Below are 26105 nucleotides of genomic sequence, written 5' to 3' on the forward strand. Positions count from 1 at the left end.
TAGCAAAGATGGGCTTCTGGTGCACAAGGGGACTTGTAACCTCCCTGGGACATCTACTCCTGCCCCCTTTTCTCTGGCCCCAGGCTCGGCTTACTGTGAAGAGCCCTTGACCCTTGTTTTCTCTGGATTCCCAGGTGTGTCTCACCCAGCAGGAGGGGCCTATGGCCAGGAGGGGTGGGGCCACCGCCTGCCACCGAGGGCTTGCTCGTCCCTTGGAGTCTGTCAGGACCTGGCATAGGCTAGGCTAGGGTGTGGGCTGTGCTCCCTGCCTAGGAGGTGTCCCAGCCCCTGGGGTGTGGTATGCAGCTGGGCCGGGGCTTGGGGGACTCCCGGGACTCCGGCCGCTCACCATTTGGTACACTGAGGGTGTCGAGCCTGGAGGTGGGAGGAAGCGTGTGCCTGGGAAGGCCTTATGGCCCACGGAGCCTGGCCCGGTTTGGCGGACACTGCCCTGAGACGCTGCACCCTGTGCCCCGCAGACCCTATGAATGCGCTGCAGAGCCTGACTGGCGGGCCCGCCGCGGGAGCAGCCGGCATTGGCCTACCTGCTCGGGGCCCCGGCCAGCCCCTGGGCGGGATGGGCGGCCTGGGGGCCATGGGGCAGCCGATGCCACTCTCGGGGCAGCCACCTCCTGGCACCTCGGGGATGGCCCCCCATGGCATGGCCGTCGTGTCCACGGCCGCTCCGCAGAGTGAGTACCACGCTTCTCAGAGAACCTGCCGCGCTCTCCACAGGCGGCGCGTTCTCTTCCCAGCCGGGGGTGGGGGTGGTGAGGGGGCGAGTGGAGCTGGGGAAGCTCCAGCCTGCTTTGCCTCCCAGAGGGCGAGGGACACCGAGGCCCTCTTGCCCAGGCTGAGGGAGGACTTGGAGGAGGATGGGGTGGCCTGGGACTCCATCCAAGGGGCTGTGCTTTGTAGTCAAGATAGAAACAGCTCCGTCTCAGGGTGTCCTCAGCCGCGAAGCCCCATCTGTCCCTTCCAGCGTTGCCCTGGCCCCAGGCCGCCCAGGCTGTGGCTCGCATCCTGATTCCCCTCCCGAAGGAGGCGCCTGATCCTCCGCACAACTGCTTGGGCCAGGAGCAGGGTTGCAGCGCCAGCTGCCTCTGTCCCAGGACCCTCTTTTTTTTAAAAAAATATTTATTTATTTTTGGGTGTGTTGGGTCTTCATTGCTGTGCACAGGCTTTCTCTAGTTGCGACGAGCGGGGGCTACTCTTTGTTGCGGTGTACGGGCTTCTCACTGCAGTGGCTTCTCTTGTTGTGGAGCACGGGCTCTAGGCGCGTGGGCTTCAGTAGTTGTGGCACGCGGGCTCAGCGGTTGTGGCTCGCGGGCTCTAGATCGCAGGCTCAGTAGTTGTGGCGCACAGGCCTAGTTGCTCCGTGGCATGTGGGATCTTCCCAGACCGGGGCTCAAACCCATGTCCCCTGCATTGGCAGGTGGATTCGTAACTACTGCATCACCAGGGAAGTCCCCCAGGACCCTCTTGATGGACATTTATGCTTGTAGACTTTTATCTAATACTGCTAAGTGCTTCAGTACTTTTTTCCCCTTATGTAACTTTTTATTTTTGAAATAGTTGAAGAGTCACAGGAAGTTGCAGAATAGCACAGAGCTCCCATGTGCCCTTCCCCCAGCTTCCCCAACGAAAACATCCTAGTACATCACCAAAACCACGACAGTGCTGTCAACTCAGGCAGACTTTATTCACATGTGACCAGTCTTTGCATGCACTCTTGCGCATGGGCGTGCATGTGTGTGGTTCTGTGAGGTCTTATCACATATGGAATGGAGTTAGCACGTGGAACCGTCACCACCAACAGGCTGTCCTAGTGCCTCCTAATAATCACACCCTCCCTCCAACCCAAAGCCCGGCAGCTGCTGATCTGTTCTCCGCCTTGGTAATTGTGTCATTTTGCGAATGTTACATAAATAGAAGCATGCAATATTTGACTTGTTGAGACTGGCTTTTTTTCACTCGGCCTGACGCCCTTGGGAACCTCCAGGTGGTGTTGGTAATTCCTTCCTGTTCACTGCTGAGTAATATTCCCTGGACTGCTGGGCCACGCACAATTCACTTATCCGCTCACCCTTGAAGGACATGTGGGTTGTTTCAGTTTGGGCTGTTAAACTAAAGCTGCTGTGAATGCTTGTGTGCATATTGTGGTGTTCCCATGTATTCTGTCTCGCGTCCCTCTCAGGAACCCTGTGATGAGGGCAGCCGCGGCCTTGAGCACCCTGTTCTTTGTTGGGTTCCCTGTGTCCGGGTCACCTTGCCCTTCTCAGAGGCCACATGCATCCTCTCTCCCACCCACTCCTGCACTGGCACCTTCTGCCCCCAGACACCCCCTTCCTCCCAGAGCTTCATTTCTCTTCCTTATTGACGTCTTGCCGTCTGACGCTTGGCTCAGTGGTTGGTTCTTCATCTCGAGCTCCCAGGTCCCCTCTTGTCAGCACACCTGCCTCTCTCTCTCTCTCTCTCTCTCTCTCTCTCTCTCTCTCACACACACACACACACACACACACACACACACAGAGGCAGGGCGGCTTTCAGAAGGATGCTCCTTTTCATGTTATACTCGGGTGCGCTGGTTGAATTTCTTTTTTATCACAAACTTAGATTTTATAATAAAAAATAGTTTTAAGCTGTATGAGTTTAGAATGTTTTGCAGTCTGACTCCTGAGACTGTCAGTTCAGCAGTGACGCTTTGGTGGGCTGTCTTGCACCCTCCCTAGTCCAACCTTGGCCCACATCCTGTCTTCAGCTTCCGAGGGGCTTGGTCTCCTGTGTGGCACCAGTGGAAGTTAAAGTGGTCTCTACTCTCATGTGCTGCTGCTGCCTCTACAGAGACCCACCCTCCCTGCCTGTGACCTCTGGTGGCCTGGTCTACCTGAAATAAGTGTAGTGCTTGATGGGTAGTTGCTGCCCTTTTCTGACACCTCCAAACGCCACTGTGTGATGAAGCCTGCTTCGGACCTTAGTTCCACGCCCCCAGAGTGTAGGTCCTGGGTCAGAGGACTCGCAAAGGGCAGCCCAGAGCCTGCTGTGCATCTCCAGGTGACCTGGGTTAGTCACAGGAAACACACACTGCTGACTGTGGATAAGGCTGGGGCTGAGGTACAGGATACTTTTAAACTATACTTTTTTGTTTCCTTGATGAATTTTATATCATGTGCTTGTAGAACCTACTTTAAAAATAAGCCGTATTTCTGGCTGTTGCTGAGGAGCCCTCTCTCCTTCTGTGTAGACTGTGTTTTGGATTGTTGGGCTGGCAGAAGGTAGGGGCAGCTCTTTACCCTGCTGTGCCTTGGCACGCTGCAAGGTGGGGGAAAGCAATCCTGGGATCCCTCCGTCCAGGATGTGCCAGGGCCCTTGGCAACCCCCAGCTCCGCCAGAACCCGGGGCAGATTGGAGGAGGGTGCTCCCAGTTTAGGCCTGTGAGAATTGCAGATCAGGGTCAGTCATTGAGCACACAAAATCAGCAGGCATGGAAGGAAGCAGACACACCTCAAGGAGGAGCAGAAACAATCACCAGATGTGGAGACGCCCCGGGACATAGCCATTGTTAGATATGGCCTTGGGGTGCTTAAAAAAATAAAGGTTGGACTTCCAAATGAACGGACACTGTGATACTGTATCAGGAGTGACCAAATAGATTTGAAAAGTAACCAAGTAGAACTTGTAGAGACGAGAAGTAAAGTCATCGAAAGAGGAAAGTGTGGATGAATAAACAGATTAGATACAGCTGAAGAAAGAGTTTGAACTAGAAGCTACATTTGAAGACGTTACCTAGAACGTAGCCTAGAGAAGAGGCCTCAGGAACAGGAGGGTGAGAAACGTGGAGCATGAAATCAGGAAGTCTGACGGGCATCTAAGTGCAGATGGAAGCACAGAGGGTGTGAGGAGACGATGGCCGATGAAAGCCCAGTGGACCACACAGGTTAAATAAGGCATCCATGCCCCAACCTGTTGTGAAACAGCAGGACACCAAAGGCCAGAAGACTGTCTCAGAAACAGCCATTTCTGTCAAGGAGCGAGAAGCAGACTCAGCAGACTCGGTGATGGAGTCAAGAAGACAGTAGAGATTGTTAGAGCCCTGGGCACAGAGCTGCCAACAAAGCCGAGGAGACCTTCACTAAAAGTTTTTAAGGGCATACTTCTTTTTCCCCTCACCATTTCCTCTTACCTCTCAGACCATCCTTCCCAAGATGCCAGGTGTAAATGGGAGAAGAAACATTTTCCATATAAGGGCATAAACACGCACAAATCTAAGGTAGTGATTCTAAGCGATTTTGCACCCTGGTGAGTGTTTGGCAATATGTGGAGACAGTTTGGCTGTTACAGCTGGTGGCGGGGGGGGATGCTGCTGCTGGCATCCAGTGGGCAGAGGCCAGAGATGCTGCTGAGCATCTTCCGTGTACAGGGCAGCCCCCACAGCACGGTGTTGTCTGGCCCAAGGTGTCAGGAGGGGCAAGGCTGGGAATCCTTGGTGTAAACAAAAATTACCTCTGTAAAATAATCCTTACAGCTACCCTCTACAGGTTCTGAGCACTGTTTTGGGTCTGTAGTAGATTATTTAATTCTGAGTCCAATGTAGGGGTATGTAGTACAGCTGAGGAAACTGAGACACAGAGCAGTGACAGAGTTGGGATTTGAGTCCAGGTGTCTGGGTCCGAGGCTGTACCCCTGGCCTTTATTCTATCCTGCCTCTTAATATAAGTCTGCTGTGTGGGCATAAGAAGATAAACAGGGACCATACCAAATGGAGTCAGGAAGGGCAAATATCAAGGATATCAGGTCTATTGTGTGCATGTAAAACCTACTTTAAAAAAATGTTTAGAGAGGATTCTAAGGTCCTCATATTTGGGAAAGAGGTTTAAATGTGGATAAACTTTATACTTTGTTAAATTAAATATGCATGATAAAATTGTAAAAGTCGTTGCTAAAACAGTAGAAATAGTTTGTAAATTCCAAATCCATAGGAAAAAATGGAATGAGACAGAAACAACAAACAAAAATCCAAACGAACAAAAATCAACCCAGTCCTCCAACAAAACAGAATTCAGAAGAGGAGAAAAAAATGTCTATTATACCTCAGTAAAGCTCAAAAAAAAGAGGAAACTTAGAAGGGGAAAGACAGATACAAATAAGTTGAAAACCATAAGTAATCACAGTAAAAGTGAAGGAATAGGCTTTCCTGCTGAGACTGAATGGAAACGGAAGGAGAGGGTACAGCTCTTTAATCCTTACAGGAAACATACCTGAAATAGAAGATGCAAAAAGACTTGAAAATAAAAGGTGTGTTGGGCAATTTCCCCTCCCAGTTACTGAGTTAACCAGACAAAAATAATGAATTTAGAGAGGCGTTGAAGGATGTAGTGAGCAGCTTCGTCTAAGCCTGTGGGTGGGAAATGTGCTCACAATGGGTCCTGCATGGATGTACTCCCCACCCTGACGCTCTTCAGAAATTGTGCTGAAGGAGAGAGCCAGTCCTTCTGTGTGGTTTAAAAATGGCAGAGTCATTAGAAATGGAGGTCACCTTAGTAGCTGGTGAGGCGTGGCACCACAAGGGCTCCTGTGGTGTTGGAACTGTGCCAGGTCTTGACCTCCATGGTGGCTGAATCTTGCCAGGTGAGAAAATTGTATAGAATTTAAACTACACACTCAGGCAAATGAGCACACATTCTGATTGTGTTATGGTGTTATACAAAGTGCTACTATTGGGGAAAACTGGGCATAGTGTCTCTGTGTTCCTCCTTTTCATCTTTATTGAAATATAGTTCATGTATTCATATTCACCCACTTGAAGTGTACTGTGCAGGGGTGGTCAGTGCACTCACGGCATCAATTTTAAAACATTTTCATCACCCAAAGAGACCGGATCACTGAAAATCTTGTGAATGATTGTTTTTTTATTGATTTGTTTTTAATTTTTTGGCCGCGCTGCGTGGCTGGTGGCATCTTATTTCCCTGAGCCCGGATTGAACCCATGCCCCCTGCAGTCTGGAGTCTTAACCACTGGACCACCAGGGAAGTTCCTGAATGATTGTTTGTATCAGCATTATTTATAACTACCAAAAAGTGGAAACAACCCAGATGTCCATCAGCTGATGGACAACACAAAATGTGGGAAATCCATATAGTGGAGTATTATTCGGCAACAAAAAGAAAGGGAATACTGATCCGTGCCACAGTGTGGGTGAACCTTGTAAACGGGATGCTGAGGGGAAGGAGCCAGTCACAAAAGATCCCAGTTGTGAGATTCTGTTGATACGAAGTGTCCAGAGCAGGTGGTTCCATTGAGACGGGAAGCAGATCACTAGTTGCTGGGTCCCAGGCCTCTTGGCTGGCCTGTTCTTTCCTGTTCATTACTACTGTGATTCACTCTATAGTAAGTTCCGTCCTGTCATCGTCACCCCTGTCCCTCCCGCACTGGCGGGGGCGGCGCCTTCCCCGCTGCACCCAGTGCGAGTTCCCCGACCCGTCTGTCTCCAGCCCAGCTGCAGCTCCAACAGGTGGCGCTGCAGCAGCAGCAGCAGCAGTTCCAGGCACAGCAGCAGGCGGCGCTGCAGCAGCAGCAGCAGCAGCAGTTCCAGGTGCAGCAGAGTGCCATGCAGCAGCAGTTTCAGGCTGTGGTGCAGCAGCAGCAGCTCCAGCAGCAGCAGCAGCAGCAGCATCTGATCAAGTTGCATCATCAGAACCAGCAGCAGGTACTAGACGCCATCGTTCTGGACCCTGGCCTTCTCCAGGGCCCCCGAGCCTGGGACGAGAATGAGTGGGCCTACTGTGTGCTGGGGGATGGATCAGGTGGCTCCTGGTGCAGGCAGTTCATGTGAGAGTCTGCCCAGGCCAGAGTGAGGCTACCCTCCACTCGTAGCACGGCCTGGACCACCCCGTGGGTGTGTGTCCTCTGAGCACACGCAGGCCTCCTGACCTGTCCCTGAGTGTTCCAGTGTCTGGACGCGGCACTAATCGAGCCCTGCCTAGTGTCCCGCAGGGGTGGCCATGTCACATTAGGAGCCCTGCTTACAAGAAAACCTTTTCTCACGCACATGCTCTGCAGTCAACGCCCTGATGGGTTAAGCGTCTTTTGTCAGGCCTGTTGTGGGTTAAGGGAGGTAAGCCCTGAAGGACCCCCTGCTCTTTCCCACCTGCTCCAGGCCTTGGCTTATGCCTGCTTTTCCCGAGGCCCCTCCTGGATCTTGGAAGCCCCTCTCCCAGGGCTGACAGTGAATCTTCAGTCGCGCTTTTTTTTTTTTTTTTTCCGGTACGCGGGCCTCTCACTGTTGTGGCCTCTCCCGTTGCGGAGCACAGGCTCCGGACACGCAGGCTCAGCGGCCATGGCTCACGGGCCCAGCCGCTCCGCGGCATGTGGGATCTTCCCGGACCGGGGCACAAACCCGTGTCCCCTGCTTTGGCAGGCGGACTCTCAACTGCTGCGCCACCAGGAAAGCCCCAGCCCCACTTTTCCTCCTCATCCTGAGCCTGGTCCTGTGACCACTCTAGGGACCAAACAGGCATCCCTGGAGAGGCTTTGGAGATCTGCGGTCAGCTGAACCTTGCCCGGCTTCTCTGGGTCTGCGCCTATATGTGACCCCTTACCAAGCCCTCCAGACCCTTCCCTGGACCCTTCCTTTGTCCTCTCAGGCCTAGAGATGGGCCAGCATCTGGTGACCAGGGCACAGGTGCACGCTTGGTGCCCTCGGTGTCCCTCTGTCTCCCGGGAGAGCATCCTGGGCAGACTTTCCAACACAGGATTCCAAGGCCGGAGAGGTGATGGGTGCTGCTTGTTCCACCCCAGATGCAGCAGCAGCAGCAGCAACAACTACAACGGATGGCACAGCTGCAGCTGCAGCAACAGCAACAGCAGCAGCAGCAGCAGCAGCAGGCTTTGCAGGCCCAGCCGCCAATACAGCAGCCCCCAATGCAGCAGCCACAGCCTCCCCCCTCACAGGCCCTGCCCCAGCAGCTGCAGCAGCTGCATCACCCGCAGCACCACCAGCCACCACCACAGCCCCAGCCGCCAGTGGCCCAGAACCAGCCATCGCAGCTCCCGCCTCAGTCACAGACACAGCCTTTGGTGTCGCAGGCTCCGGCCCTCCCCGGACAGATGCTGTATGCCCAGCCGCAGCTGAAACTCGTGAGTACCCAGGGCTCGCACAGCCGGGGCTCTTCTGGCGTCTCCTGTGCTGTAGGCGGTCTCTGGGGCGCCCTGGCTGTAGATGGAAGGTCCTCTTCTTCCAGCACCAGGACTCAGGTGGCCCTGGCCCCTGCCGGCCCGCACATCCAGATCAGCAAGGGTGTGTGCATTCCGCCAGCTGCTGCATCCAGTGTGCGACACCCCTGCTCCCGTATGGCACCTTGTCTTCCGAGCAGCATGGCTGATTCGGTGGTAGCCACAGGCATTGTAAGATTGTGGATGATTAGATGGATGGCAACATCCATCTTCTCACTGTTGGGGGGGGGGCAGTGTACCACCTCCCCGGGCGTCCACGGTGGTCTGCTGACCACTCAGTTCTGTTCTGAGCAGAGATCATGACCGTATTTTTGAGGGGTGTATTGATGTAAAATACTGTTATTTTCAGTCTTATGCATCTGTGTAAAAGCAGAACCAATCAGTGACATTTACATGAAAGACAAAATATTGTACTGAGTCAAGGGTAGCTGTGTCAAGGGGCCATTTAAATGTTTTTTCAACTCACTTCCTTGGTTTTTGTGGCCTTTTCTATTTGCTGTTCATTGGGTGAAGTGGGGATATGGGCCACACCTGAATCGAGTAGTGGCTGAATAGTAAGCCCCACAGGTGCAGGCTGGAGATCTGGGGAGGGTCTTGAGGAGGGTCACACCTGTCACCTGGTTTCCTTTGAGGAGTCAGGGCTCAGAGTGGGGTTCTCGTAGACCATCAGCGTGCTCTGCTTGCTGCGGTAGCTGGTGGTGACGGCTGTGTGGTGGTGTCCCATTGGGGCAGGCGTCTCGCCAGGAGAGACAGGGCTCAATTGTGCTGACTCAGAGCCAGGCTGGCGTGGACACTTTTGATGAGCCGTGGGATAAGGGACAGCCAGTAGCGGGATATCAGCCAGGGAAGTGGTGGCAAGCCCATCCCCCTTCTCAAGGAGAGCTTAGAGACTCCGGCTCCCACAGACAGACGTGGAGGTGCTCTGCCCTGTGCCCTGGTGGCTCCAGATTGCTGCTCCCTTCCTCCTCAGGTCCGGGCTCCGATGGTGGTGCAGCAGCCGCAGGTGCAGCCCCAGGTGCCGCAGGTGCAGCCCCAGGTGCCACCGCAGACAGCAGTGCCGACGGCTCAGGCCTCCCAGATAGTGGGTCCCGGAGTCCAGGTGAGGGCCCAGAGCATGTCCCCCGCGCTATGGTGAGGGTCCTGGTTGGATCAGGGCCTGTCCCTGGGGACCTTGGGTGGAAGCCCCGCCCGGCCGTGTCTGGGCCCCCGGCTTCACAGGGCACAGGCTGTTCCCACCTTCCGTGATGCCCCACATCTTCCCTCTTCCCTTCTCCTCCAAGAGGGCATTGGTGAGAGCATCACGATCTCTTCTTACCTCAGCCCTGAGCATGGGGCTGGGGGGATAGTAGCTCTCTAGAAACTGGGAAGAGCACGAGGATGGTGGCATGTGGCTCTGGTGGTCAGCACAGACTTGTGCCATGGCCCCTTGCCCTGCTGACTTGCAGGGCTCACCCCTGTGTGGCACGTGTGGCACATGTGGCCCAGGTCCACCATGCCCACTCTCCGCAAATCAGATGTCGATGGGATGGAGGAGACCTTCCGGCCTTGCCTAGTAGAGGCCACAGCCTCCTTGGTGTCTGGGGTGGGAGGCTGGGCCTCATGACTTCTCCATAGACGCCCCCCTCACCTATGTCCAGTCCCCGGCCTTGGTTCCTCCTGTCTCCACCCAGCAGTGGCAACACTGATAGTCTGGCTCAGAAGAGCGTTGGCTTTAGACAGAGCCGATGTGGTGAGACCCCAGGGGCGACCCGGCACCCCGGTGCTGTGCGGCACTGGGCTGCCGTGCTGAGTGTCCCTGCCAGCTCCTGCCCTGCTCACTCCCCGAGTCCGTTGAGCTCCCTGTCTGGGGCACTGGACCGTGTGGTAAGCACTGCTGGGATGCCGTGTGTTCCCTTAGCATTGGCGGGAGGCTCAGAAATGGTCCTTCCTGGTCCCCGCCACATGGCTGGAGTCCGTGGGAAACACACCGCTGAGGGGAACTGTGGCGTTTGGAGGTAGCTCTTGGTCACTGCGCCACATCACCAGCTTGCCCGCCTGTGGTATTATGTGCAACAAACCACGGACATCATGTCTGTAGCTGGGGCAGGGCTGGAGGCCTTGTATGACAATGTTGGCGTCCTCTGCCACCACCCTGTGTGTCCCAGCCTTGTCCCCAGGCCTCCTGGGGCTCTCTGCTCTCGGTGTCCTGTGCGGAGTGTGGTCAGAGTTGGGATGGCAGCAGCGGCATGGAGTGACCGCCCAGCCGGTGGAAGCCGCTGCCCTTACTGCCTCTCAGGTCTGGTAGGAGAGTGGGAGGCTTGGCCCTCTGACCTGGCAGCTTCCATCCTGAAGCAGAACTTCCCTTTTCACCCCAGTTCTTGGTGTTTGGGAAGCGAGCAGCCGAAGAGTTGCCGTCTTCCAATGGTCCAGGCCCCACCTGCTGGTTCGTAGGCTTCTCGCTTGGGTAGGTGGACTCCCTGCAGCTTCCTGGGCGCCCATCACTCTCCTGCAGTGGCCGAGGGGGATGCGCTCCATTCCCCATGCCAACCCCTTGGCTGTGCTTCCCTTCCTGGTAGTCACATGCCTTTGCTTCTGCTGGAGGTCCCAGTCCAGCCCACGTGGGGCTTGGCCGTGGGCTTGATCACCTTGAGGGTAACCTTGATTTGTAACCTTCTGCCCCCTCGTGGAGCACGGAGGGCTGACAGCCGGCAGGGCTGAGGCAGGCGTGGGCTCTTCTCCCTAGGTGGGGACTCGGGTAGCTGGGTGGGGAGGAGGCGCCACCACTCATACCTGCGAGCGGGTTTGGTTTTCTGAGGATGTACCTTCAGGGTTTATGGGAGGGGTGTCCACCCCATCCTGAGTGAGAGGCCAGCCTTGGGCAGAGTGGAAATGAGGCCTCACCCTGCCTGCGGGGCCGCACTGTGGGTTCCCAGGTCTGGCGCAGGTATGTGTGGGGTGCTCGTGCAGGTCCCTGGGGGCCAGTTGGCTGCCTTACTGTGTGGATCTAGCAGCAGTGGGGTTCCCAGGGTGCAAGGAGACCCCTGAGGGAGAATCTCTGGATTCACAGCCTTTTTTTGCAACCTCGGTGGCAACAGTGGACAAGACAAGGCTACAGATATTCTGACCCTAAAACTAGAAAACAGGTGGTGGCTGTAGAAGGTGGGAGAGGTTGAGGGGAGTATAAGCAAGGGAAGCATTTCAAGCGGGAGAGCCTGCTTGGCTTCTTTTCTTTCCGGTTCTCTAGGATTTTGTGTGTGGCTTCTTTCTTTTTCACGTTACAATAGAAGTAAAAGGTTGTCCTGTAATTAGAGTCCCTTGGTCAGTGTTGCCTTCCGTGGCTGTGTGCTGTTCCTCTTATGAACGTATCCTGCTGTCCTTAATTATTGTCTTGTTCTCGGATCCTGAGGTTACTTCTGGTTTTTTGCTGTTAGCCGTGGTGCATGGCAGGTCCTGGACCGTTTGCTGACATTTCCCAGAGTGACTCACGGGGGCATTTTGAGGCTCTCGATCGTACCAGCTGGTCACCTACCAGGAGGTTGACACATAACGTGCGGGGCCCACGCATTTGACCTCAGAACACGGGGTCCAGTGTTGCAGTGTGTGAAAGAGGTGCTGGGATGGGGGCCCAGGTGGCGGCCCCCAGGCCTGGTCTCTCAAGTCTGCCCTCTCAGAGCAGAGGAGGGGGGCCTCATTGTGCGCTTGGTGGTGCTGGGGCCTGATGGGTGGTGGGGCTCACAGCCCAGGCTGGAGTTTGGGATTTGGGTGTTTCAGGAAAATCAGTGAACACTGTTCTGTATGCCTGACTCTGACATTAACTTGTGTAGATGAGAGAGATGTCCCCGTCACATCCCTGTCCAGCGGGGCGCTGGACTAGGACTCAGCGCGAGAGCCACACCCCATGATGGCAGGTGAAAACCAGGACAGGATGCGTCTCCATTTCCCAGCAGCCCCTGTGCTTTGGTCTTCCTGCTTCCTGTTCTTCCAGCATTCGGAAGCTTAGCTGTCATTCTTACGTTACAGACCCCCTTCCCTGATGTGTGTGTGTGGAACAGTGTGTGGAATGGGCTGAGCACGCCCTGCGCCCCCTCCTCTCCCACTGGGCCCTCCACCATGGCCGCTCGGGGCCTCCCTGGGCGGGTGTGTGTTGGGAGGAGGAGTCGTGGCCTGGCTCATCCAATACTGTAGACGTCTGGTGTGTCTCGTTAGGATCTGTGGTCAAGAGAAAACCAGCTTTCCACCTCTGGAGCTCTGTGACCAGAAAAACAGTCCGCAGAGATCAGAGTCAAGCTTTTCATTCCTGATGACTTTGTTTCTTCTGGGAAGAAATAGCGTCTCTTTCACACCACCTGAGTGCTTCTGGGCCTCTCTTGCTCTGGAAGGAGCACTGTTGAGCTGCCACGGGGCTCACAGCTGGGCACTCCAAAGTACAGGGTGGTGCCGGCCAGCCGTGGCCTTTGGGTGCTATCAGCCACACCCCGGGTGCAGGCAGGGGAGCCCAGCACAAAGCGTGCTCCACGCACTGACATCCCACTTAGCATCTGGTAGGGTGGGTGGTGGGCTCTTCAGGCAGCGCTCAAGTTTCGACAGACAACAGGAGAACGGCTTCCTGGCCCACACCCTGGAAGTTCTTTTGTTGGTGTGGCTGCAGGACTGTCCACTCCCAGCTCTGCATGAGGGCTGCCTCGCACCCACAGCTATTGCTGGGGTCATGTTGGCATCTGCTACTGTCTGGGTCACCCCTGGCTTGCAGTGTCTGCTGCATGCGACCTGTTGGTGAGTGTGGGACATACCTGTGATGCCAGGGGTCTCCCCGCAGACCTTTCTCCTGCCTTGGAGCCCTGCCCTGGCAGACTGCGTGGACATCAGCACTGCCCTAGCCTCACAGATCAGCTCATCCTCCTGGGGTAGATGTTTTGTTTCCCATGGATCACCCTGCCTCCTTTCAGAACCTGGCTGGGTGGTTTTCATTTAGTTTCATCATCACATTGTGAACACATGCAGGCCCTGCTCCAGTGCCATGTCCAGCCTTGGTGTGCAGAGTGAGGGGGGCAGGCTAGAGTCAGTCTGCAGAATTGGGCAGGCTGGGAATGGAGGGTGGGGTGTGAGCTGGGCTCCAGGAAGCAGGCTCCGGAGGTGATGCTCAGTGCACAGGAGGTTGCTGGGGTGTGGGGGAAGCTCTGAGTGAAGCTGACAGGGCCTTTGGGGTGGCCCCCTGTGGCAAGCGGCTGAGCCTTTGTGCACTGTCCGCAGGCTCTGGGCAAGGCTGCTCTGCAGGGCTCATTCCGGGGCTGCTGGGCACAGGGCTGGCGGGCAGCTGTCTCCCCGAGCCGTCCGCGCTGCCAGAACTGGCATCTTGTGCCTCTCGGGTGGAAAGTAGTTACTTCCACACACCGTCGATCTTAGTCCTGGGTGTGTGATTTCCTCCCTCTGCGTTCTCGGATGAATATGGCATTGTCCTAGTGATGACAGCGGGATGGGGACCCCGCTGTGTCCGCCCTGACGAGGACTGCAGGGAGAGCCTGCCGTGCAGAGAAGGGAGCACGATGCCAAGCCGCTCCCCTCTCCCCTCTCCCAGTGGGGTCTGCTGGTCCCACAGGGGCTGCTCGGCTGCCAGACCACAGAACCCCAGGCCAGGTGTGCTGGCAGGGGTGACAAGGGGAGGCTTTGCTCCCGTCAGGCAGGCACAGGTGGGACACAGAACAAGATGGAGGCGTCCCCACTGCCCTGCAGCTGGGCTTGACCTTGGTGCTGTCAGAGCTGGGGCTGCCTGTGGCCTGAGGGGTCTTGTTGAGGTTTGTGGGACGGTCCTGCCTGTCATAGAGCGCAGCCCTCACTGCCCTCCCATGCCCACAGGCTCCCACACTCACGAGGCAGGGACCTGGGGGTGTCCCATCGCAGCCCAGAAGCCCCCGCCAGGAGCAGAGGGCCACCCAGCCCGGCCCTTCTGCCAGCGTCTTGGTCACTGTGTGTTTGCGTGGGCACCCACAGGTGGGGGCGTGTGCCCGTGTTTGTATTTGAGAGGCGGGGTATCAGAGAAAGACCAGGGTGTATGGCGAGGCTGCAAGAGAGAAGGGGCTTGTGAGTGGGGAGTGGGGGGGGGGGCGTGGGGCGGGTGAGCAGGCTGAGCCTCTCCCCCTCCAGGTCAGCCAGAGTGGCCTCACCATGCTGTCGTCACCGTCGCCGGGCCAGCAGGTGCAGACCCCGCAGTCGATGCCCCCTCCCCCCCAGCCGTCCCCGCAGCCCGGCCCACCCAGCTCACAGCCCAACTCCAACGTCAGGTAGGCCTGGCCCGTGCCCCTCCCCACTTGGCTTGCAGGCCCAGGCTCATGGCCGCGCTCCCTTTCGCTCTGCACAGCTCCGGCCCTGCCCCGTCCCCCAGCAGCTTCCTGCCCAGCCCTTCGCCGCAGCCCTCCCAGAGTCCGGTGACGGCGCGCACCCCGCAGAACTTCAGCGTCCCCTCCCCAGGACCTTTGAACACGCCTGGTAAGTCGGACCCAAGGTGGGCACAGTCCGGGGCCCTGCGAGGTGAGGGGCTGACGACCCTTCGTGGGCTGGGGCCGTGCTCACTGGGCCGTGTCCCGCAGTGAACCCCAGCTCCGTCATGAGCCCCGCGGGCTCGAGCCAGGCCGAGGAGCAGCAGTACCTGGACAAGCTGAAGCAGCTGTCCAAGTACATCGAGCCCCTGCGCCGTATGATCAACAAGATCGACAAGAACGAAGGTGGGGGCCGGGCGGGCGGGCCGGGGGCAGGGCCTGCAGACGCCCAGGCCCTTGTCTGAGTGCCTCCTTCTGCCCCAGACAGAAAAAAGGACCTGAGTAAGATGAAGAGCCTTCTGGACATACTGACAGACCCCTCCAAGCGGTGAGCTTTGCCCCTAGGCCCATGGGGGGAGGTGGTGCTGCGCCCACACCTCACAGAGGGTCCCCAGCTGCTTGGCTGGCCTACCCTGTGGCCCTCAGAGCCCTGCCTCACTGGGCTACTGGCCTTGATGGGCTTCAGTCTGACCTGCAGCCCTGCCCCTGATTTGCTGGTGGCCTTGGGCAAGTGACTGTTTCTTAGTTACCCCATCTGCAAAAGGGGCAGCTGAGCTCGAAAGCGCTGGCTGTGGGAGGGAACTGGGACGGCGTCTGAGAAGCACTTGGAAGGCAAAGGACACGCACTCATGTCCTTTCCCTTGCCCACTGGCCGTGGGGCTGCTGAGCACCAGAGCTCAGCCAGCGCCACCTCCTGTGCATGGACTGGCCTTGGGATTCCTGCCCTCTCCCCAGGCCTTGGCTCAGGCCAGGCTCCCCTTCCAGAACGTCCTCCCTGTTCTGCTCATCTGGGCAGAATGCTGGGCACTGAGGAGTGGGCCTGTTGGCGGTGGACGGCCCTCCAGGCCCTCATTGGGGTCATCGGGATGGGGGGCAGGGGCCTGGCCTCTGTCTTTCCCCTTGATCCATCACGTGCGTGCCTTGTTCTGCCAGCCAGGACCAGCAGCTCCTGGGTGCGGGGCCATCTTGCCTTAGACTCTGGGTCTGGGAACAGCGGGTGGGCTGGCTGGGGTTCCTGGGGAGGGTTCTGGTGGCCCAGGCCTCAGGTCTCGCTCCATCCAGAGGAGGCCAGACGGTGAGTGGTTGAGATGAGAACATGAGAGCTGCCGGCTCCCCTGTCCTCCCACGTGGAGAGTCAGCCACATCTTCTCCCCTATAGGTGCCCTCTGAAAACGCTGCAGAAGTGTGAGATCGCCCTGGAGAAACTCAAGAATGACATGGCAGTGGTGCGTGGGGTGCTGCGGCCTGGTGGTGTTGGTAGGGTCGCAGGCATCTCTGGGGAGGTCAGGGCTCACCCCACAGTGACTCGGAACCACGAGCTAGAAGGAGCCTGCAGTCAGAGGTGGGCAGGGGACCGTGCTGCTCAGTCTGGGGACCCTGCTCAGGAGTCCTCTTCCAGGTCAGGTCTGCAGTGTGGGTGGGGTGAGAACATGGGAGAAATCAGCCTCTGGGTGCGGGCCCATGGGTGCTTCCTTCCCCCACAGGTGTGAGGGTTTTTATGCCCAAGGCCAGGCCCAGGGGGAGTAGAGTGTGTCCAGGATCAGCCATCTTTGTCTGCAGGGGTGGAGGTGGTGGGGGAGCCAGGAGGTCTGGCTGTGAGTGAGGATGAGGACCTGGGGTCTGGAAAGCCGCCCCAAGAGTGGGCTGCTGACCCTGCTGTCCTGTCCCAGCCCACGCCCCCACCTCCCCCGGTGCCGCCAACCAAGCAGCAGTACCTGTGCCAGCCACTCCTGGATGCCGTCCTGGCCAATATTCGCTCACCTGTCTTCAACCATTCCCTGTACCGCACGTTCGTGCCTGCCATGACGGCCATACATGGCCCCCCCATCACGTGTGTACTGCCCAGGGCTTGGTGGGCGGTGGGTCCTGGGCCATGGCCTGGCCAGCATGGTCAACACGGCTGCCTCCCCCAGGGCCCCGGTGGTTTGCACCCGGAAGCGTAGGTTTGAAGAGGACGAACGGCAGAGCATCCCCAATGTGCTCCAGGGGGAGGTGGCCCGGCTAGACCCCAAGTTCCTGGTGAACTTGGACCCTTCTCACTGCAGTAACAACGGCACCGTCCACCTGATATGCAAGCTGGGTGAGTGCCGGGGGTGGGGTGGATCAAGAATGAACCGTGACTGGCAGCCTCAGGCTCTGCCACTGCCCAGGACCACCTGCTCATCCCCAAGCCCCAGGCCCTCTCTGGAGCCTGCCCGCTGTCCTCCTTGGTCCCCACACGCTCCTGGCCCAGGACTCGCACTGGGGGCTGGGCCCTGAGCCTGCACACTCTCACCTCTCTCCCACGTGCAGGGAAGCCCCCTCCCTCCTGTCCAGCTGCGACTCTGCTCACCTGAGGCCCTGGGGAGACGGAGAAGCTCGGGAGTCAGGGGCCTCGGCTCTGCAGCAGCCTCACCAGAACCTCTGGGGCCTGGAGGGTGCTGTTGGGGAGCAGGGCTATGAGGAGGGGCAAGCCTGGTCACAGGTGCGGCCTTGTGTGTTGCAGATGACAAGGACCTCCCCAGCGTGCCACCGCTGGAGCTCAGCGTGCCTGCCGACTACCCTGCCCAGAGCCCACTGTGGATCGACCGGCAGTGGCAGTACGGTGGGTGACTGAGAGGACGGGCCACAAGGCTTTCCTCCACGTGCCCCTGCCCTGCTGAGGCCCCCTCTTCCCCTTCCTCCTTGGTGGGCAGGAGCAGATTGCCCCTCAGTCACATGGAAAGAGAAGTGTCTCTGACCCCATGGTGTCCCTGCAGCTCTGGGGCAGCCGTGTTCTGGGGATGAGGGGTGAGCAGGCCCAGTGGCTCCTGTGGGCCTTCTCAAGGCTGACCGGGGGGCACACATGGGAGCTTGGGCTCATGGGAACCCATCTGGGTGACAGGCCCAGAGAGAACCTCGGTGATGGGAGACAGTTCCCCCGAGGCTCAGAGCTGGCATGTAGAGGACCAGGACAAGGGCCCTGAGGCTGCCCTGAGGCTCCAGACCATTTTGTTCCAGCTCTCCACTGGCACGCGGAGCTGGCACCCCTGGTCCCTGGGCTGGGTGGGGCGGGCCAGGGTCCTGGCAGAGAACACAGCGCTCATGGCCGGCCGCTCTGCTGCAGACGCCAACCCTTTCCTGCAGTCGGTGCACCGGTGCATGACCTCGCGGCTGCTGCAGCTCCCTGACAAGCACTCGGTCACGGCCCTGCTCAACACCTGGGCCCAGAGCATCCACCAGGCCTGCCTCTCAGCTGCCTAGCCGCCACCGCCACTGCATCTCCGGCTGCCTGCCCTCCAGGGACCGTGGGGCAGCCGGCAGCCTCGTCGGGGCCCCGTGTCGGACATTTCTAGATGCTGGCTTCCTTAGAGAGCTTGGGCTTAGGTTAACTTTCCTGCTTTTATCTTCTGCCTTGGGGACCTGCCAAACATTTCCCACACTTGGACAGGACTGGGACAGGCAGCTGGCTGCTTCCTCCAGGAGCCAGGCATGCCCCCGGCCCTGTGCTCCTCAGGCTACTATCCCCGCAGCCTCTGCAGGGCCCGTGTCCTTCCTCGGGAACTCAGGGTCCTGTGTGAGCCTCTTGCGTGTGCGCCAGAAAGCTCTTCTACCGTTTCCACAGGGGAACGTGCAGGACATAGGAAACCCTTAAAACATGCAGAATTCCTTGATCACGGTTTTGGGTTGAGATCGTGCCACCGTTGGCATGTGGGGCACGCCACAGGGAAGCTCCAGGATCCGGGGGCGCTGACTGCAGCTCGAGGGAAGGTCTGTTTGTGGCTGTGGGTCCCCGGCCACCGGCCGGGCCTCATACCTCATGATCCTTCTCATTCTAGCCCTGGGAGTCCGCTCAGCACTGTGGAGGCACCCGGGAGCAGGGGTGTCTGGGTGGATCTTGTTCCTGGCGCCGTGCCCACTGGTTAGGCACTTAGGCCCACTCGGGTTAGGATGTTGTCCTTGGGACCCAGCGTCTTAAGAACCCTCCAGACAGTTGAGGGCTCCTGACGGGGTGCCAGCCGGCCCTCTGGCGATGAGAGGTTCCCCCCTTTTGTATGTGCATTACCGTGTCTTCTGTGGTTCTTATAATAAATTTATTATTCCTGTGTTTGTCATGAATTTGTCACTGTGTCCCCCCTCTCTGCAAGTCAGGGGCCCTCCATCCAGTGAAGGGCACTGTCAGGGCTGAGCCAGGTCCCCCACCTCGGGGATGGCCACCGATGCCCAGACGTGCCTGTCCTGGTTCACCCCCAGGTTCCCTGCTGCCCAAAGCAGAAGCGGCAGAGATCGGCACTGAGGACATGGCCGGTTGGGCCAGGAGGACTGTCCTGCCAGGCAAGGGTCTGCGCTGAAGCTGCTGTTCTGGCGATTGAGGGGGTGGTGTGAGGCCATTGCAGGGTGGGGCCCAGTGTACAGGAGAGGACCTTCTCCCGTGGCCATGGCTCTAGCCGTCCACGGAGGAAGGCAGGCTGGGTGGGGCCGCTCACTAGCTGTGTTCGTCAGTGGACACAGGACAGTGTCTTGCCTACATGCCGGGAAGGCAGCCCCCTGCACTCCAGGAAGAGTGTGCAGGCTGTCCCGGAGCTTGTTTTCTTACAGGGCAGCCGCAAGGCCCTAGCAAGCAGGGTGACTGCCCAGCAGGCCCTGCCCATGGCAGGGAGCAGAGCTAGGGGCGCTCAGGGCAGCAGTGCCTGATGGCCAGTGAGGAACAAGACTCACAACAGGGAGAAACGAGCTTTATTTCCAGTCTTCGACAGGTAGGCTCATGCTTATTTCATAATGCACACGTGTGTGTAAGTGCAGAAATACCAAGCAAAGAAATAAACAGTTCTTCAGCCCTGAAACCACGTACTTTATCTGCCGTGGGTTTGGCTGGTCTGGAAGTTAGGCTGGCGTAAACGTACTGGGATTCTTTGGAAGTGCTACCTGAGGGTGAGTGGTCATGGGTCTGGCACTCAGAGCACCGAGTAGTGCAGCCACCGGCTCTGCACTGCCTGCAGCCGTCTCTGCCGCTCGGCAAAGTTGCTCTTGAGGCTCCGCTTCAGTGCGGGCAGGATGGCGCACTCCGCCATGGGCGCCAGGCTCAGGATCAGGCTGGGGGACGGGGGTGGGGGGGGGGTCACTGCGGACGCCCTCCCCGGCCCTGTGACCCCTGGGCTCAGAGGCTGCCTACCTCCTGTGCCAGTAAGACTCACCATTTCTTAGAGACGCCCCTGGTGGCGACCTTGGGGAGCAGCATGGCCCCCGGGTGCAGAGCCTCCTGGTCCCTGGGGAGGGACGAGTCAGCCGTGAGCCCCAGACAAGCAGGCCCCGTTGTGACCCAGTGGGCCGCATGGGGCACTTACTTGGGAGAACCGGGCCTGGCCTCCTCGAGGGCAGCCCTGTGTCTCTGGCTCCTTTCTAGGAGGGACTTGAGGTGTTGCAGCTGGAAGGCAGGGAGAAGAGGCACGGTGGGTGGGGCTGCGGGGGCTCCGGGGCGCCCTGCAGCCGAGCCTCACCTCTTGGGCCTGCAGGAGGTTGGCATTCCACAGCTGGCGGATGACCACTTCGCACTGCTGGAGTGTGGCGGGCTTGCACAGGTGCAGGGGCAGTCTCATCGCGGGGGGCACCCCTGGCACCTGCTTGCCCTTGTGCAGGCTGCCGGCCACCGAGGTGGCTGCTGGATTAGAGCTCTCCACTTTGTCTCTGAAACAGCCATTAGAGCAGACCAGAGGCGGCCTACCGGAGGTGATCTCTCACACGCCCTCTCGGGGCAGCACCTGCTCCAGCGTGAGTAAGAGGGTCATCTCCACGGCCTCCTGGGGCCCTGGCTCCCTTCTGCCTACCAGGGTGCTCCAGGCACCAGGTGGCGGGGGTGGGTCTCTGGGGCTGGCTATGACCCGGGCCCATCACTTCCTCCCCCCTCAAGGTACACTGAAGAGTCAGATGTGGTTTGAGCTGCCTGGCTGCCCTCAGTCCTGACCACAAACCCAGGGTGCTGGTGGAGGGGGGAGCCTAAAGACTGCAGAGAAGCAGGAGCCTGGCCTGCTGGTGGCACTACCCAGGGGACAACAGGGTCCCTTCTTCGGATGCAAAGTCCAGGCTCACTGCTGCTTCCCAGGAAGTCCCAGGAACTCGGGTGTCACCAGGGACTGGTCCTGCTCTGGTCTGCTGGCCCTGTGCCTTCCAGAGGCCAGCACAGCTCCCAGGGTGGAGCCCAAACCTGACTCAGGGTTCTCTTGGCAAAAAGCAAGCTAATGTGGAGGCCAAGTTACTTTGTTTCTGTGCTTTGAGAGAATGCTTTAGGGGCTGCTGCTGGCCCCTCTTGCGGGCTCAGGTCAGCACAGGGACCGTGCAGGACCCCCAGGGGAGAGGAGAAGGCAGGGTCCACCAGATGGGCAAGCCCGGCTTTCACGAGCTTGCTTCCCTCTGAAGACCTGCCCGTTTGGAAGGGCAAAGCAATTGGCTGGTTCCAGGGTGTGAACCTGCTGAATGCAACCCTGTCCCGTGGGGCTCACGGAGCCTTACTTGGCCAGCCCCTGTGCCCCGAGGGCTTTGTCCACCCTGCTGCTGTGAAGCAGGGCAGCAACCAATGGCTCCTCCTCCAGGTCCAACTTCTGGGGAACGTCAGCTTTCGAGTCTTGCTTCTTAGAGGAGGTGCGCTGGGACCTGGCCTTGCCTTGCGAGTTGGCTGAGGGTCAGACTCAGACAGGGCCAGTCACTGGGCATCAGTCAGCTGTATGCACCCAAGGGGCCCCACCCCTGCATCAGTTTCCTCTTTGTAAAGGGGAGATGGTAATGGCCTCCCTCTGAGGGCCGCTGGGAGGCACAGATGCGGGAGTAGGGTGAAGCGTGTGGGTGCCTGAATGCTCTGAAGCGGACGCAGTGGTGGAGGTGGCTCCCCGAGCAGCTGAAGTGCGGAGAGCCCCACACACCCCGTGGGGCAGTCTCCTCACGGGCCTCGGTAAAGGCCGGGGTGGGGTAGCCAGCAGCTGTTTCCTGACTTTGAACCCCATTTCGGGCAAAATGAAACGGAAGGAAAGGTCTGGGTAGCCTAGCCTGTGCAGGTCTGCTCTCCCGGGATGAGGCCCCTCACTCAGCAAAAATGCCACAAATCCAGCCTCTGTAGGAGGGCCAGCCCACCCACGTCCTGTCTGCTCTGAGGGACACAGTGAGCAGCAATGAAGACCACTCGGGGCTCCTCTGTCACACGCTCTGCCTGACTCATGCCCCACACTGACCATCTTGCCTTGGCAGCCAAGCCTGTCCTGCTTTTGTGGCCTGTCCTCAGGCCTCCCTCCAGCCGACCCACTAACCTGTCCCCTGGCCTCAGCTCCCTCCTGGAGGTTTCAGCTCACAGGGCACCTGGGGACCCTCCTTGGTCCCTCAGCTACCCCTTAACCCCCAAGCCCATGGGGACTGGCAGAGGCGCTCCCCCGAGGTCTGCCCCACGGAGGACCACCGTGGGCTTTCAGCATTCGGCTCAGCGCCCCACTTGCCGTTTCAGGCCCAGGGGCCCTGAGGTCTGTACCTGCTCTTCCCCCACCCTGAGCACAGAGGTGCTGGTGTGCTCACCTGACACCACTGTATTCGAGATGGACTTGTTGGACTGAAAGCTGGAACTGGAGATGCTGCCTGTGGGGGCTGCTTGGGGTCAGCAGAAGGTGGCAGCAACGAGGCTCCCATCCCTGCAGGTCTCAGCGCTTCTGCACGGCTGCTGTGGCTGAAGGGCCAGGCCCACCTGTGCCCGCCTCCTGGCTCTGCAGGTCCCAGCCCTCCCCCACACTCTGGTGAGGCAGCCCCAGACACCGCCAGTGCCAGAGGGAGCCAGGGCCATGGGGCTGGGGACGGAAGAAGCAGTGGGACCTGAATGGGAGCACGCCTTCTCTCGAGGTCCCATCAGGGGACCCCTGACACTACGTGCCCACATCAGCTCACTGGAGCTGTGCCACCCCACTGGAGAAGGGCCCTCACCACCCCATCCTCTGCGTATCTCCCAGGAAGAGAGCCCTGGGCACACCCCAGACTGGGGCATTCCAGGCGGGCACCACTCACCACTCAGACCACCTCCCGATGTCAGACCTGGTCCCAAAAGTAAGAGGGGAGGGGAGCCCAAGACTCGACCTGGTTGTTCCCAGGCTGGGCTAGGGGACAGGCAAGGTGAGTGGGCCACAGGTGATGACATGCCCCCATGGTTGCTGTGGAGATGATAGGGAGGACCCTGGAAGGAGTGTGCCCAGAGCTTCCTGCCCCAAGGCCAAAGGGACCAGCGGTTGGGGCTGGGGCTGTGCTGGGGAAGCCTGGGGCAGCAGTCCAAGTGAAAGCTCACCAGGATAGTGAGGCCAGGGCTGGGGAGGGGTGAACCTGGGCAGCCCCCTGCCCCCCAGCTGCTCTGTCCACTGCCCCTGCTGCACAGAACTCAGGCTTTGGGGTCCCCAAGAGTGGCACTTGCTGTGCTTGGGTGCATGAAGTCACCCAGACCATGGCTGGGAGCGGTCTGGCTGCCCACGCCCCCTCCCCACTGGGATAATTCGCGTGGGCATAGGCCGTCTGGGGGGCCTGCTCTTGAGGGCAGTAGCTTCCCATCAGGCACCTGTGGGCCTGTCTTACCTTTCTTCTGCGGCTTCTGATTCATGATTAGCTTGTAGTGAAGATCTGAAGACAAGCACGGGCCCTCCTCATGGCTACTCTGAGAAAAGAAGCTTTGCTTTCCCTGCCCACTTCTCCTTGCTGAGCCCCTGAGAGACCCTGCTCCATGGACCAAGCCTTTGCCTTGGCACCCTCGGGTCGGTGATGCCTCTGGCTGCTCCCTGAGCCAGAGCCCCTGTGTGAGAGCCTCTCCAGGAACCCATTCCTCCATCCGTGACGTCTACAGAGCAGTCTCTGCCATGCGGGGCCTGGGCTCCAGGGCGACAGAGGCGAGTCAGGATGACCCAGGTGTCAGGGATCGTTCTGGGGCCCCGGATCTGGGTGTGCTTCGTTTGTGAAAATTCATTAAGCTAGATACGCGTAATTTGGGGGTGTGTTTCACTTCTACAAAAGTTTTTCAAAGGAGGCCGCCTGACCCTGCCTGGAGAGGAGAAGCGGGCCGGGTTACCTTCGGGAATGGCGCGGCCAGACCCGCCCCCCGCAGTTGGCTTTGGTGCTGGGGCGGGGAGCCGAGCCCCGAGTGGCCGGGGTGGGACTTGCGGCCCTGCGTCCTCCCTCAGCCTTCGTGCGCCGTCTGGGTGCCGTCTGAGGCAACGCCCGCGGCGCCGCCCGCCTCACCCTTGTTTTCCCGCTTCAGGTGCTCGATCTCCTCGTGGAGCTTGACCAGCGTCTCCGAGTGCTGCTGCTGCAGGAACTGCAGCCTCTTCTCCAGGTCCAGCGCCCGCTTCTGCGCCTCGCTGAGCCCGACCGGCGCGCCGTGCTGCCCGGGGTACGGAGGGACCGCGGGCAGGCGCGGGCGCGACGCGCCCCGGGAGCCCGGGATCCCCGAGCTGGGGGGGCCGCAGCCCGGCCGCCACCCCCGCCGCGCTCATGTAGCCGCCTCCACTGCGGACGCACGGCCACTCGGTGGCCCGTCTACCGATGCTCAGCTCGGCGTCGCCATGGAAACGGGCGCGCCCCGCAGGGGGGCTTTGCGTGCTACGGGGCGGGGCCGGGGCAGGGCTTGGGCGCCGGGGCAGGGCGGGGCGCCTGAGGGGCGAGGCTTGGGTACCCGGGACAAGGTGTGCGGCGGGGCGGGGCCTGGGTGATACGCCTGACTTAATTGGATGGCATCCTCTGACTTAAACCACAGAGAATCGTCTGCCTTTACAGGTCTTAATATTTAGTTTTGTTCACTGCTTGTGGGGTTTTTTGGCTTTTTATAATATTTTTTGATGTGGACCATTTATTTTTAAAGTCTTTGTTGAATTTGTTACAATATTGTCTCTGATTTTTGTTTTTTGGCTCCGAGGCATGTGGGCTTTTAGCTCTCCAACCAGGGATTGAACCCGCACCCCCGCATTGGAAGGAGAAGTCTTAACCGCTAGACTGCCAGGAAAGTCCCACTGGTTGTGTTTTAATAGTTCACTTTTTGAATAGATGATACAATTACAAGATGATACGACTTTAGATGGTAAGATTTTGATTCAAAAATCAGGTAGAATTTCCACTTCCAATAATCGCAGAACCCTCGTGTTTTATGAAATGTGGACAAAATACATGAAACAGCTGTCTGAAAGCACTGGAGAAGAGCAAAAAGCAGGCAGAAACTGGAGGAAGGCAGCTCTTGAAAGATGGCTGTTTTCTCCTGAGGGCTCCTGATCAGCCAGACCCGAACACAAAGCCACAGCCTTATCGGCTGGAGAGGGCGAAGGATGCAAACTGAGGGGCGCTGGGAAGTTTGGGGCCATAAAACCCCCTTCAAGTACATGGCTGGCCTGAAATGCACATGTAGGGGTAAGATTCCAAAGGTCCCAGGGCAAGACAGAGCTGGAGGCCGAAATGGCCTAACTCCAGGGGAGACCGAGTTTGGAAACTTATAGAGAAGCTTGGTAAACGCCTCAGTTTTCCATTTTGGCCCAAAAGGGCCACATTTTGGGGATAAAGACTGTGTTTTAGAAATAAGGGACTTGCACTAAGACTAAGGAAAAAATCAAAATACGTTTGCCGTAATAAAACTTAAAGCCCAGTCTCCACAAGTCCATGGCGATCTTCCCATAATTCAACTGTCTAGAGAACAGAATTCAACACTCTTCAGAGAATGATAACAGAACCCAGAGTCTCAATGACACATCATCTGCAAGGTCTGAATTACACTAGTAAATACCAGACATGCAGAGAAACAGACAAATGTGATGGAGTCAAGGACAGAAGTATATCCTCCTCGGTAGAAATGATTCGAACAATGCAGATAAATCCAAGTCCACCCTGCTCCCTGTCACGAGCGAGGCATGGCCACTGCCTGAGCCTTCTCTGTGTTTACATACTTACACTCGTACACTTATGGGTAGGACTCATTTGTCTGCAGTGGCCTTCAACTGTTTCTGTGTAATGGGATCATAACAAACATATTGCTTTGCAACTTGGTTTATGTTTTTGGTTTTTTTAAATTTATTTTTGGCTGCTTTGGGTCTTTGTTGCTGTGTGCAAGCTTTCTCTAGTTGCGGCGAGCAGGGGCTACTCTTCTTTGCGGTGCACGGGTTTCTCATTGCAGTGGCTTCTCTTGTTGCAGACCCCGGGCTCTAGGCGCGCGGGCTTCAGTAGTTTTGGCACACAGACTCAGTAGTTGTGGCTCGCGGGCTCTAGAGTCCAGGCTCAGTAGTTGTGGCACACGGGCTTAGTTGTTCCGCGGCGTGTGGGATCTTCCCAGATCAGGGATTGAACCCGTGTCCCCTGCATTGGCAGGCGGATTCTTAACCACTGAGTCACCAGGGAAGTCCCTGGTTTATGTTTTA

At 58.3% G+C, this 26105-nt stretch overlaps 2 protein-coding genes across 6 annotated transcripts in view; one reads left to right on the top strand and one right to left on the bottom strand.

Annotated features, from left to right (window-relative positions):
* Nucleotides 1–18811, top strand: part of MED15 (mediator complex subunit 15) — a 61403-nt gene extending 42592 nt beyond the window's left edge. For 2 of the 5 annotated variants that reach the window (XM_030836348.2, XM_060283161.2), the window contains exons 5-17: nucleotides 480–692; nucleotides 6493–6707; nucleotides 7799–8137; nucleotides 9204–9332; nucleotides 14354–14490; nucleotides 14568–14695; nucleotides 14797–14931; nucleotides 15010–15073; nucleotides 15905–15971; nucleotides 16416–16576; nucleotides 16659–16825; nucleotides 17231–17329; nucleotides 17831–18811. In XM_030836348.2, coding sequence (XP_030692208.1) covers nucleotides 480–692; nucleotides 6493–6707; nucleotides 7799–8137; nucleotides 9204–9332; nucleotides 14354–14490; nucleotides 14568–14695; nucleotides 14797–14931; nucleotides 15010–15073; nucleotides 15905–15971; nucleotides 16416–16576; nucleotides 16659–16825; nucleotides 17231–17329; nucleotides 17831–17967 — 1991 coding nt within the window. In that variant the 3' untranslated portion in view covers nucleotides 17968–18811. The remainder of the gene's footprint in view (nucleotides 1–479; nucleotides 693–6492; nucleotides 6708–7798; nucleotides 8138–9203; nucleotides 9333–14353; nucleotides 14491–14567; nucleotides 14696–14796; nucleotides 14932–15009; nucleotides 15074–15904; nucleotides 15972–16415; nucleotides 16577–16658; nucleotides 16826–17230; nucleotides 17330–17830) is intronic. The other 3 variants (XM_060283162.1, XM_060283163.1, XM_060283164.1) reach the window with 3 other exon arrangements.
* An 806-nt stretch (nucleotides 18812–19617) lies between these two features.
* On the bottom strand, nucleotides 19618–24239 carry LOC115841937 (coiled-coil domain-containing protein 74B). The gene is given in 9 exon segments (XM_030836349.2): nucleotides 19618–19797; nucleotides 19899–19970; nucleotides 20049–20128; nucleotides 20202–20388; nucleotides 21211–21373; nucleotides 22258–22317; nucleotides 23293–23337; nucleotides 23950–24169; nucleotides 24171–24239. Coding segments are annotated over 9 exon segments (999 nt in total). The 5' UTR covers nucleotides 24204–24239; the 3' UTR covers nucleotides 19618–19658.
* Nucleotides 24240–26105: the final 1866 nt, after the last annotated feature.

The sequence above is a fragment of the Globicephala melas genome, chromosome 13 (genome assembly GCF_963455315.2).
Source record: "Globicephala melas chromosome 13, mGloMel1.2, whole genome shotgun sequence".
NCBI lineage: Eukaryota > Metazoa > Chordata > Mammalia > Artiodactyla > Delphinidae > Globicephala > Globicephala melas.